The 14073-nt window shown below is 26.3% G+C and overlaps 2 protein-coding genes across 2 annotated transcripts; both read left to right on the top strand.

The window, feature by feature from the left end:
* Positions 1-366: 366 nt before the first annotated feature.
* On the top strand, positions 367-1953 carry GO595_008105 (uncharacterized protein; the record flags this gene model as incomplete). The annotated part of the gene is made up of 1 exon (XM_067921643.1): positions 367-1953. One exon carries the CDS (start codon positions 367-369, stop codon positions 1951-1953), a length of 1587 nt encoding a protein of 528 aa, XP_067771939.1.
* A 360-nt stretch (positions 1954-2313) lies between these two features.
* On the top strand, positions 2314-3048 carry GO595_008104 (RhoGAP domain containing protein; the record flags this gene model as incomplete). The annotated part of the gene is made up of 1 exon (XM_067921642.1): positions 2314-3048. The coding sequence occupies one exon, from the start codon at positions 2314-2316 to the stop codon at positions 3046-3048; it is 735 nt and encodes a 244-aa protein (XP_067771938.1).
* Between the last annotated feature and the right edge of the window lie 11025 nt (positions 3049-14073).

The raw sequence follows: 14073 nt of genomic DNA, 5'->3' as shown, positions 1-14073 counted from the left end.
ACTCAAAAAATGTTCCAGTCGAAATGGAAAAAAGTTCCTTGCATTCTTCATTGGAACCTTCATTTTATCGATTTGAAAAAAAAGGTGGATGGGGTATTTCAATTAAGATGGACACGTGGCGATTCGAAAGGTGAAACTGATCCTGTTCAACAAAAACCAAATAGTACTCAGTTGGTGTTCGAATCATACTTTGAATGCCCTTGCCTTATCTTTATTAACCAACAAAATAATACAATTAGACCTAAGATCGTAGCAATTGAACTTTCAAGAATAATTGACAAAAAAAAGAAGAAAGTATATGCAAAGTTATCTGTGGATGTCGGAAAATATTACGTTGAACAAAAGCCAATAAAAGACGTAATTGAAATGGAAAGTGCACAAGACATTGCACCATTTCTTTGTGGAACATTTAGATTCCATCAAATCGGTAAATCAGAAACACCACAATCAATAGATGAAAAAGATTTATCATTTATTGGTCTTCCAAGGGATCAAATGAAAACTCCTCTTAAAGATTGGGATCTTCCAAACCAAGGAAATTTGGAACCTCAAATACCAGAAACTGCTCCACCTATTGTAAGACGAAAGAGGGTTGTTCGAGGACCTGAAGAATTTAAACCAGAATTAGATTTGGAAACAAGCAGCAACAAAAAAGCCAAAAAACACAAAAGGAAAAGCAAAGACGATTCATCTGGTCATAGTAGTGTTATTGATCTTCACATTACTGTTACAAATGATACAAAATTACCATCCAATGAAAATCAATCTAATCAAACTCCAAACATACAACCTACAAGCGCCTCAACAGGCGACAGTGAAAATGTCAAAATTTCAATTGAAAATCCAAATAACGAAATTGTGGGAGAAATTCGAAGTTGTCTTCCTGGCTCTTCAGAATCAACTACGCAACCACCTGAGGAACCAAAGCCGAGGAGTTTCCAACCAGAGAAGATTGAACTCTTAGCTTTATTTCAAACACTTTTTGCAACACCTTCCGTATCAGCTACATCCTTTATTGATAAGGAAAGGAAGTTCCATTTCCCGCCTGCCATCTTTCCTTTGTTTTCAGCAATTCTTACATCGCACGTTTTCGATAACGGTTTGTATAAACCCGATGAAATCACAACCTTTGTGAAATTTTTCACAGAGAGCATTGAAAAGTCAAAGCTCCTCGAAAAAAGCACCCAACAAGAGAAACTATTCACATATATCCTTTTAGTTGTTCTTGTTCAAAAAGAGAACCTTGACCGTAACCTTTATACAGATTTTATTAATGGACTTATGATATTTATTCAAACATCAATTGACGCAATTATCCGTCCTTCTCTTCTCCAGTTCGAAGGCATTGCCAACAGGTTTGCAACTGCTAAATTTGACAATATTTTCCTTCTATCAGATGCAAAACAATTACTCCATGGTATCAAAGGAGCATTAAAACTCCCAGATCCTATAGTAGAATACATTGCAAATTACTTTTTGAGTATTGCCGAGGTTAAACTAATTAACAAATTAATTGAAAATCCTTCTCGATTCAATTTTACAAATGCGATGCTTTGGAATTCCTTCGTTAATGCCTTTATATCAGATGAAAGAATAGAGTTACCATTACTTCGAGAAGGTGTCTGTGCTTTTATGATGATACATAATATTGCTTCAACCCCTAAAATGAAAAACGAAATTTGTCCTAACCTTAGCCCTTCTCTCCTTTTATACATAATGAAAAACTTTAATCCTGATGATGTAATGCCAAAACGTGTTTCATATGATTCGTTCGTTAAAGAGTTTAAACTGGGCGAAAACGATGCCACACCAGAGAAGATAGAAGAGCCAAAGCTTAAGATGATCTCTTTGGATGATTTGAAAGATCTCATGCTTGATAATTGGAGAGAGAAGAAAGTTGATATCCAAATGGGACAAAGTTTTCCATTTTTAAATGCTTACACTAGCGAGTAAAAATGTATTTGTCGAAATAAGATTTTTAAAAAATTGAGATTTTATTGTTATTGTTCCAAGTTATGACTTCAACATGAAAGAATCGAATTAACTTCTCATTCCAAAGCAAGAAGACATTCGTAAAAGATTTCTATTTTTTCTTTGCCTTCTGACTCAAAAAACTTTTTTGATCAACGCCACTTTTCAAAAGTGATAAAAAGTTTACAGAAATTAAATCTTGTAAGATTTAATCACACAAATTTAATCGCTGTCAAATGTCTATTAGAAAAAGTCGAGATTAAATGAATATCGAGTCAAAATTGGGTTGTGTAAACACTTTTCAATCATGAAAAACCGTAACCGCATTTCCAAAATCGCAGCATGACTAGAACAATCATCAAGGTCCCTGTCGAGTTCCTTGCACTCAACGATGAAAAGGTCCCGTTGTTCCTTCCGATTGTCTGCAATTTTTTGAAAGAAAACTCGAAAACAGTCGGTATATTTCGTGTATCTGGTAACAAGGTCAAAGTTATGAAGCTAAACGAAATGCTTGCACAGCACGTACCAATTTTCCCTCAGAACACGGCTGTTGCTGATGCTGCTTCATTCCTAAAATTATGGTTATCAACTTTGCCTGTTCCATTAATCGAACCTGAAGTTTTTAACAAGTATTACATTTCACACAACATTGGTAGTATTTATGCTGTAGTAGACCATTTACCAGAATCCAAAAGAAAGTCACTTGCATATGTATTCTCCGTCCTAAGCAAAGTACTTGAAGATTCAGAACATAATCACATGAACATGAAAAACTTATCTACATGTTTTGTAACTGCTCTCACTCAATCCAACAAAAAGCTTAAGAAATCATTTCCGTTCCAATTCTTTTATGATAATCTTAAAGCGATCATGAACGAAGAGCAAACAGATTTTGTAACGCCTCTTGCCGCATCTAAAAACCAAGAAATAACTGTAAACATTAGATCACGACCAGAATTATCACCTAAAGGAAGAAATAGAGATTCATTAAGCTTCATCAAAACCAGGAACAAGCATGTACCGAAGCATAAGAGAGGTGCTGAATCGCTCAAGGTCACATCGAAGTATCACAAATGATTTTCACTCGTTGAGGTTTCATATAACCATGCTAAACGTTATGTCAAAATATTTTTATAACGTTCCAATTTGAGAGGGTATTCGGTCTTTTGTTAGAACGGTTTTGCAAATAAAATTTTACCATTGCCAACGGTAAAAAAGACGGTTAACGACAGCTGTGCCGTTACGAGGGTAATAAAATAACCGTCGTTACGTCGTAACGTTTCACATAAAAATTGGTGGTATCGGTTCAACTTTTTGAGTGTGATGGTATCGTGTTATTTTAACGGTCCGCTCAGTTGATTCATGAATCGGTTTCAACCGTTAGTCGGAAATTGTGTGGTTTACAAAGGAAAAAATGTGTATCAGACTTTATGTTTATTACATTTTCTCCATTGAAAACTGTTTTCATTTATAATTGGATCTAAATTTTGGTTGTTTTCTCAAGTTAAGTTTGTTTGTAATTATGTGCAATTTAATTTTTTAACATATGTGTGTTATTGAACATACTATTAATTCTACCTAAGTCATTGTATATCACACTCCCGATGAACACACCCTACTGGTTAAAGTTTATGACCCCCTTGTGTCAAATTACTTTCTACCTTATGAAATTTTAAGATATCAAATTTATTTCAATGCCATTTTGTATTAAAACAAAGTTCCTGTCGAGCTATTTGAAGAAAAGTATTCAAATAAAACCTCTGCAAAATGATATTAAAATTTTAATGTATTTGTTTTAAAAAATAAAGTATAATTGCTGCTGTGTTGTTTCTATCCAAAACGTAAAGGCATGAAACACTGATAAAAATTAGATTAAATTATTAAAAACTTGGAATAGCTTAAGAATACCAAGGATGATAAGCGTTTGTTAAAATAATCAAATAGCTTATAAATCTAAATGAAAAAATCATTTTTTGTTGTTGTTCATTTATCGAGAAAATATATTTGTTTTTTCTTTTTGAATAAATCGATTTGTTTGGACATATAATTCGCTTCTAAGATACTGCTGGATACAAGAAAGGAGCTGTCATCAAAAAACAACAAGTAATTTTTTATTAAAAATGTTCATTGTTTATGAATTATTGTTGTATTGAGTGATTTTGATCGTTTTGCGTGTAAAATTGATATGAAAACAAGAATATTTTGTATCAAGTTAAAAGCAAAAATGAGAACATTATCATCTCACTTATCATTGATTATGACTCGTATCGATTAAGTTTTTGTTGACACTTTCAATTTCAGATGGAAAACAATAGGATTCATACATTTTTGATGAAAATTTGAAGGTTTTTTGTTCGAGTTAAAATCAAGAATATATCTTGCAATTCCAATCATCAAATTGATGAAAAAATATGAAATATATCTATTAATGACTTTCAGCATTTGTTTTATAGACTTTATTTCCAACATATTTCATGATGAAAATATTTTTCATAAAAATATAAAATATATAAATTTCAAAAACAAAAATGAAACAGCAAATCAACAGATCCATAACGAATATCCTCATTATCTGTTCAATAATAACAAAAATCATTCAAATAACAAAATTTTATTTTTCTCATATGAAAAGATTCATAAAATAAGTTATAAATATTATCATTTATTAATTCATTTATTTACCAATTTATTTTCTATCTTTAAAAAATGTTTCGAATTAACTTCTTCTTCTAAATTTAAAAATCACTTTATTTATTCTTTGAAGAAAATTCTATTTTATTTTGATATTTATATAATAAATAAAGTCAAAATATTTTATATTTTATTGAGGAATTTCTTTTGTTTCATATTTAAATCAACAATTAATAATTTATATATTATTTCATTTTTAATTATATTTAATATTCTTTTTCAATTTATTAAATATTTTTATAAAAGTTATTTAATTTATGATAAAAATAAACAAAATTTCAAAATATTTTTGATTTTAATGATTATATTATTTGTTAATACAAAGCAATCTTTTCATGAAACAACAAAAACACTCACAATATTTGATTCCATTGATTTTTCAAATGATTATATGAATGATACAGAACGTGTTATAATTATTGATGTTGGCGAGATTGAAAGTGATGCATTCAGAGAATGGCCTTTATTAACAACAGTAATAATTGGAGAGTCAGTTGAAATTATAAATAGTAGAGCATTTGCATCATGTACAAAACTAGAATATGTCCAATTTCCTGATAAATTAATGAGTGGAATTGGAGGTGGTGCATTTGCAGAATGTATTTCATTAAATAACATTACAATTCGTTGTTATACCATTAGTGGTTATGCATTTTATAAATGTACAGGACTTGAAACGATAACATTATATGAAGGCGTCCGAAATATTGGGTCAGATGCATTAAGAGGATGTACAAACCTTGTGAATATTTATATACCAAGTTCTGTTACTTCAATTGGATATCCATTTTTAGAATGTACAAATCTTCAATTTATTAATGTTTCAGAAGAAAATTTTAAATATTCTAATTATGAAAATGATGGCGTTTTATATGATAAAGAAATTACACAAATCATTAGTTATCCGAATATGAAAAGTAAAACATTTACAATTCCGAATTCAGTCATTTCTATTATGAATTATGCTTTTGCAAGTTGTAATAATTTAGAAAGAATTTTTATTGATGAAAATGTTCAATATATTAATTCATTTGCATTTGCTAATTGTACATCACTTCAATGTATTCATTTTAATGGAGAAACTTCACCAGAAATACAAAATGATGCATTTGTTACTATAAATGCGACAAGAGTTATGACAATAGAAACATATCAAAATAAAACATTTGGAAATATGGAAATTACTAAGGGAACAACACTTGACGAATGTCTCCCGCCAACACTCACATTTGCTAACTCAAATACATTTACAATTAGTAATACATTAATCAAATCGAATACATTTACGAAATCAAAAAATAATTTTGATTCAAATACTTATGTTAATACATTTTCAATGAATTTTACTTTTGTTAATACTATTACTTTAACTTATTCTTTATCATATATAAAAACTTTATCAATTTATTATTATACGTTCTTAAAATCTTATTCAGTTACTTTCATTGAATCTGGAACTAAATATATTTATGTTGATTTTATATATTATAATTATACAATTATATATTATCCAGAATATTTTACTTATTATTCAAATTTCTTTTATATTTCTTATATTGAAGATGTAATAATAAACAATGATAAAATTAATGAAATAGATAATACATTTTCAGTTGGTATTAATAATTCAAATATCGAAGAAGATCCATTTGCAGACGATTTCAAAGAAGAAAAATTTATAAGTCAGATATAAATAAACATATTTTAGGAAAAAAATAATTTTATTTATTTATTTAATAAATATAAACCTTATTTTTACGAATATGATGTTTCCTTCTATTATATTTTTATATGTTTATCTCGATATGTATATAACATAAAATTTGATTTCGAACAAAAGAATTGGAATAATTAAAATTATTATAACACAAACGATTACAATAACAACAATAAGAATTTCTTGCTTTTATATATTTTTATTTTCATATTTTTTATCTTCATTATGGAGAGTTGTGTAAAAAGCAGAATAATATGTAATATATGATGAATATTAGAGAATGATATAATCATAATATACAAATTCCGTATCATTCGAAGAATAAATCGATCCAAACTTCCGTCTTTGTGATTCTTTGTGTTATAAATATCAAGATGATACATTTGGAAATTTAATACCAGGGAAACACAAGAATGTCTTATACTAACAATTCTGTTTATCGATTGTAATACATTCAATTAAATACATTTACACAAAGTTATTCATAAGCTCAATCGAACAAATATTGAGTCAGTTACTTCTATTGAATCATTTCAAGCAAATGCACTTAAATACTTTCACTGCATAAGTTACTTATTCAGATTCATTTCCATCGGATGTAACTTTATCTTTCACTTTAACTTACTCACTATCTATTACACTTTCGAAAGTGTAAAATGTACATTTTATAGTAAATACATAAATACAATATCATTATTAACATTTGAATCCACTTATAGTTATATATCGACAAATGTCATATATTACGATTACACTGTTATATATTATTCGTCTTATTATAGTTATTATTCTGACTTTTATACATTTGTTGTCACTAATGTTACACCAAAAGATAATTCAATATCAAATGAATTGTTAATTGGTATTATATGCGGCGCTATTGTGATAGTTTTGATAATTGACGGAATCGTAATATTTATGTTGAAGAGAAATAAAAAACGAACAACGGAAACAAAATCGTTGTCATACATAAATAATAATATATCATCAAATACTGGAGGAAATCACGAAGATGTCAACAATGAATTTAATAGTTTAATAAATGAAGATGAGGACCAATGTATTTGACACTGTAAAAATATAAATAAATGTAGAAAAATATTTATAACTATTTTTCGATCTAAATGAAATTTGTGATCTTATTATATTTTGTATTACATTTAGATTAATTTTTAATTATTATCTATTGTTGAAAATTTATTTTTTAATTAATTCAATATATTATAATGATTTCAAAATTAATATGTATCGTTTAATTTTCTATAATAAATTTTCATTTTAATTATAGGAAGATTCATGAGATTTGCTTCATATGATATTAAATATGCATTAAAATCATTAAATTTTTCATTTTTTTTATAATAATTGCAAATATAAATCAAGAACATGAAATTGAAATTTCAATTTTATTTAAAAAAAAATATTTAAATTATAACTTTATAAAAATATTTATTTAAATTATCGATTTTGCCTTTTCTATGTAAATTTTTCTTAATTCATTTAAGTTCAGTGGTTTCGTCACTTCTTTTTCGAACTCATTTTTCAATTCAGGAAATGCCAAATTCGACAGAAAGAAGTCGTCCACGAAGACAGAGATTGTTTCGCCCCATTTATCGCATTGTAATCTCTTTTCCAACACGCAAATCCAATCCGAAGCTATTTTTCTTTTATCATTTAATGACAAATTATTTTTAATTATATTTAATAATTCGAATTCATTTAAACCATTTTCACCAGTTAAATTAAATGATAAAATTGTCCGAACTTTCGGTACATCGTTAATTAATAACAACAAAGCGATTAACCAACCATTTTTATAGTCAACAATTTTATTTATTAATTTAACAATAGATAAATGTAAAGGAACCATTATATCATTTAAGTTTAAACACCAATTATAAAACAAATCATTTAATTCCTCAAATATTATATCATTACTATTCTCAAATTTCATCAAAAGTTTTATTAAAATGGATTTTATTTGTATTGAATCAATTTCTTTTATCATTTTTATTATATTATTTAAATATTCATTTTCTATATTATCCAAATGATATTTATATAAAAACTTTAATCCATTATATAAATAACTTTTATTTTTGCAGTTTAAACCATTTAATAACAAATCGAATTTAATACGTTTTAACAAATCATTTGACGGCATTAAATTTTTATTCCAATTTTGTATAAGTAAAAAAACATTTTTACAATTCATATTCTCATTATATACAAAATATTTCTCAGCTTCACATTTATTATTATTTAATATTATTAACAACTCAATATAATGTTTCCAAATCATTTTCGGCAAATTATTTAAAATCGGAATGTTATTCAACTTCATAATACCGAATTTCTTAATAATCTCATATATGATTAAAATTGTTCCATGTAATTCATTATATTCATTAATTTTATTTAAGTTATTAATTAATGAATTACAAATTGTTTCTATTTCTAAATTTGGTATTAATGTAATAAAAGCTCTCGATGTTATTCTTCTAATTCTCGATGATTTACTTTTCCGATGTTTAAAAACTAAATTCATTAATTCGATATCACCAATTTCATCATTTTGGAACATCGAAAGTAAATGTAATATCAAATACAATGAATGTTTATGTTTTTCATCATCGTTTAATATTTTTATTATTAATTCTTTCGATCCATTAATCTTTGAGAAGAATTGTTCTCTAATTAATGAATTTAATGTTGATTCAGTTCCATAAATTTTCCAAACTTTTCGTATAAATGCGGAAAACACTTGATCAATTGATAATAAAATATCCCATTTATTAAACTTATATAAAGTCAAAAATATTAATTTAAATACTTTAGATAAAAATGGCTCAATTTTACTCGATAATTCATGATCAATAATTATCGCGCGTAATACATTTAATGCATTTGTAGATTCATTTATATCATTTGTGTTTTTTATTAAGTTTAATAATGTAGTAAATAAAATCGGTATATTATTCGGCGACATTTTCATGAGAACTAATGATATAAATGGTAAACTTGCAGAACGACGCATCGTTAACATGTCGAATTCTTTCATTATTGAAATTATTGTTTGCGAGAATTGCTCTGGTAACGAAGTGTTCTTTACTAATGTCATTGCTTGTTGGAATGACTTTAATGAACTTTGGATAAAACCTGGAATTCTATTTTGAAGTAAATAATTAAAATAATATTCAACAAATTCTTTTATTAAGTTTTCATTTATTGAATTCTTTAACATTATTGTAATAATGGAAAAGATTTCAATTTGGATTTCCCATGAATGATTATATTTATTATTCTTTAGTTGATTAAATAATATATTTATAGAATCATCATTAGAAATTTTATTCCTTTTGATAATAAAATGATATTCTTTAAATTGCTCAAGTGAAATATTATCATTTTCGAAATCAAATTTTATATTATTTTCGAACTTATTCTCTTTAAACGTGGAAATAATTTCATTAATTTTATTCTCATTAAATAAATATCGAATTAATGGCTCATATTTATAATTAGTATCATTTAAAAAAGAAATCAAATTTATCAAATGTTTCTTCGTAACTAACGAAATATCTTTTTTCCAAATCATATTACAAATATCAAATCCAAACTTTCGATGATTTGATGGATAATTCGATTCCATCAAATCGGAAAAAATATTTAAAATTTTATTCAATTTTTTTTCGAATTTTTTGTTTTGTATAATTTTCTCAAAGTTTATAAGTATCGAACTATATTTAGTATCTGTTAATATTAATGATGGAATTGTATCAACGAAATCATTTAAATCATTTTCGTTATGTGGGAAATTGTTTTGTACAAATGATGTTAATGATAATATTCGTAAATCCCAATTATAACTTTTTCTTCCGTATATTATTAATTCGCGTAATTTTTCTTGATTAATTTTGTTGGGTATAGCTATACTTAACTCAAGTAATATCCAATTCTTTATAAATTCATTTTGTACTTGTTCGATTTTATCAATTGAATCATTAAATAAGTTTTTGTTCTTTTGGAAAAATGGCTTAAATAAATGTTGTAATGGTATTAATGAACTTTTGGAATTGAAATTGTTTGTAACTTTGTTAATTATTATATCAATATAATTAGGTAATTTAATCGTAGAGATTAATTTGGATATTAATACAACACTAAATGGATCATTAATTAAATCAAATAATTTACTGACAAATGACTCGGTTTGAGTATAATCACAATTTGGAAGAATTTGTGGTAACAACCATTTAGATAACGGTGAATTCATCGGCAAAATTTGAATGTTCTTCATAAAAAATTCACTGACTTCTTTCAATTTTTCGGCTTTCTTTGAAATTTTCATAACTTTCTTAAAAAGTCCAGTCAATGAAAATTTAATGTATTCGTTTGAAGTGTTGAAATCTCTGATGAGAAATGAACATATTGGCTTTAGAACTTGTAATATGTTGCTTTGGCTTATTACAGATGAAAATGATGTGTAAACTATGATTAAATCTTCGGGGTTGTGTGATTGATTTTGTAATTTAATACACGCATTAATGACTTCTGTTGAAATATTACTGAGCATTGGAAGTTTACAAAGCTCAGATTTAAGAAGTAAATAAAGATTTGATGAAAGATATGTTGAAAGAATATTATCGGAAATTAATTGTTGAATTTGAGAATCTGTGAAGCCTTGTCGAAGACACTCAAAAACTACTTGAACTATTGGCATTTGAGATTCGTAGTTTAGAGTATTTTTGGAAATACTAAGAAATGACGATAGAATAATTGATTCTTTCGAATAAATATCAAAGTAATCAGTAACTTGACTTTTTTCAAATTGAAACTTTTTGTTTGTCTTAAGGATATCTAAAGTCATTTTCGAAAATAATTTGAAAGAATCAATTGGGAAACTTTGTATATTTTTTGAAACAATAATAAAGAACTGTTCTTCGTTTCCTTCAAATATTTGATTTCCAGAAAAAAGCCAATCATTTATTAATGAATTTATGCAGGGGTTTTCAGAATTCCAAAACGAATTTTGAATATTTTCATGACGCAAATCATCAAAGCCCTTTTGAATTTCAAATGTTTTAATTTCTTTTTTGATTGTTTGAATAAAATTTGTTGGAATTATAATGCTATTTGGTCCAAATAACAAATCTATTAATTGTTTTAATGCATCAACCTTGTCTAAAGCAAGCTGGCTGCGAAGTAACTCTTGTGCCTCTTTAAAATTTAATCTATTCTTTTCATTTTCAAGGAGTTTCTTTAGTTCTTCCATTTTTAATCCGAATTGAGAATGTTTGCTTGATTTGTTGGTCCAGATTTCGGTGCACCTCGTCGTAAAATCCACTTTTTGATATATCTCAAACAATAAATTCTATAAATGTATTTAAAAAGTACACATTCATTATTCCACTTGGGGTACCCCAACAGATGTTGTACAACACATTTTTCAACATGGAGCCAAAGGAACATTGCAACTGGGAAACACTTCTATCAATAAGCCAAGCAATTTTTAGTTTGAATGAAGAAAATTTCTCTAAATCTTTAGGTTTAATAATCAGCAAATTTGATGAAATCCATCCTTTATCTTATGATTATAATATATTTGATATATTTCTTTTATAATATTCAAATGTTGTGCAAATTTTATGGGAATATTATTTTGAAAATTATGAAGAACTTTCAGCAAATGATTGGGAATTACATAAGAAATTAATTAGAGAAGGACATAATCCAAATGAAATTACAAAAATAATTCGAAACGATGAAATAGAAAAACTTCAAGAAACATCATCACAAACAGATTTTGATTTCAATCTAACAATTGAACCATCACTTTATGAAAGATGTTCATTTATTAATCATAAAAATGTTACATTAATTGATTATGCAGCATTTTTTTCTTCAGTTAAATGTTTTAAATATTTACTTATGAATGGTGCAAAATTAGATAATACAGGTAAATATGCAGTTACAGGTGGAAATGAAGAAATTATTTTATGTGAACAAAATCATTCATCATTTGAAGGTGTAAGTGAAGATGCAATCGAATTTCATCGAAATGATATCTTTAAATATCTTTATGAAAACAAATTTGATTAGAAGAAATAGGAAAACTTTGTATTTTATATCATAATTATGAAATATTTTCATTTTTACTTAAAGAAGGAATGAAAATAAATAATGATATTATAAATGCAGCAGCAATTATTGGAAATATTTTTTTAGTTGAATATTTTATTAAAGAGTATTCATTTCCACACAATATTTTGGTATTTTCAGCTGGATCAGAAAATATCGAACTTGTTGAATGCGTTTTAAAACAAGAAGGAATTGATATTAATGCTAAAGATATTTATTTGTTCTATTTTATGTTTATTTTAATAATTTAATATTTCAAAATAATATTTGGAAATTATTTAAAATATTTTATACAGCACTTATTATTGCATCTAGAGATGGTTATACAGAAATCGTTAAATTGCTTCTTGTTCAAGAAGGAATTGATATTAATGCTAAAGATATTTATTTGTTTTATATAATATTTATTTTAACAATTTTATATTTTATAATAATATTTGGAAATTCAAAATAATATTTGGAAATGATTAAAAATATTTTATACAGCACTTATTATTGCATCTGAAAATGGTTATCTAGAAATAGTTAAATTACTTCTTGAACAAGAAGGAATTGAAATTAATGCTAAAGATATTTATTTGTTTTATTTAATATTTATTATAATAATTTTATATTTCAAAATAATATTTGGAAATTATTTAAATTATGAAGGACAGCACTTATTTTAGTCTTATGAAGGTTATACAGAAATAGTTAAATCACTTCTTGAATATCAACCTAATTACTTGGATGAACAGATGTTGAGTTTATAAAATATTGAAACTGTTCATTTGTTATTTAGTATTCATAAAAATTAACTAAAAAAATGGTTTTTTATTTTAACGAGCATCCGTTTAGATTTTCTATTTAATTTCACATCTTCCAATTTTTATATACTCGTAATTAGAAAACTTCTAGGGTGGGTCCAAATGTTCTTTTTTTGAAATTTTGTGGATTTCGTGGGCAAAGGTTCTCTTTAATAATAATTAATACGTTCCTCCGAATGGACACGTTTAATTATCTGAATATTGCCCACTACAGAGCAAAAGATTTACCCGACAAATTTTGTTTTGATTACAAAAATCCACCCTAAAAACTTCTTATATATCTCGATACATTTAAATGTAACATATTGAGGAAAAAAATATATTTTTCCGGTTGCTTTGGTATACTTTTATTCAACTTTGAAAACATAGTCAATTAACTACGACGGTTTACAAGCCGTTTTTTTGTAAATTTTATAAATTTCATCCAATCCAACGAAGTTATCCTTTCATATTTGATATAAATAAATGCGCATAACATTTTTCTTATCTGCAGCATAATTATGAGAATCAAAAACCAGCAAACGAAGCGAAATTCACATTCGGAACATCGGTTATATTTGAATTTTTCTGTTTTTTTGATGCGCTCTCAAAATTTGACACCAATTTCAACGATAAAATGACGATAAACATTTTTTGAGACAATTTACAGCGGTTACACCAAAGTAATCACTTCCATCAAAGCATAACATTTTCATTCGCCATAATTTAAACATTTTATATGACAATTAGTTTTGTCGTTTACTCAAG

This window comes from Histomonas meleagridis (genome assembly GCF_020186115.1).
Source record: "Histomonas meleagridis strain 2922-C6/04-10x chromosome Unknown contig_6, whole genome shotgun sequence".
In the NCBI taxonomy this organism is placed as follows: domain Eukaryota; phylum Parabasalia; order Tritrichomonadida; family Dientamoebidae; genus Histomonas; species Histomonas meleagridis.
Note: the sequence above shows the minus strand (reverse complement) of the source record. Positions and strands in the feature narration are given on the sequence as shown.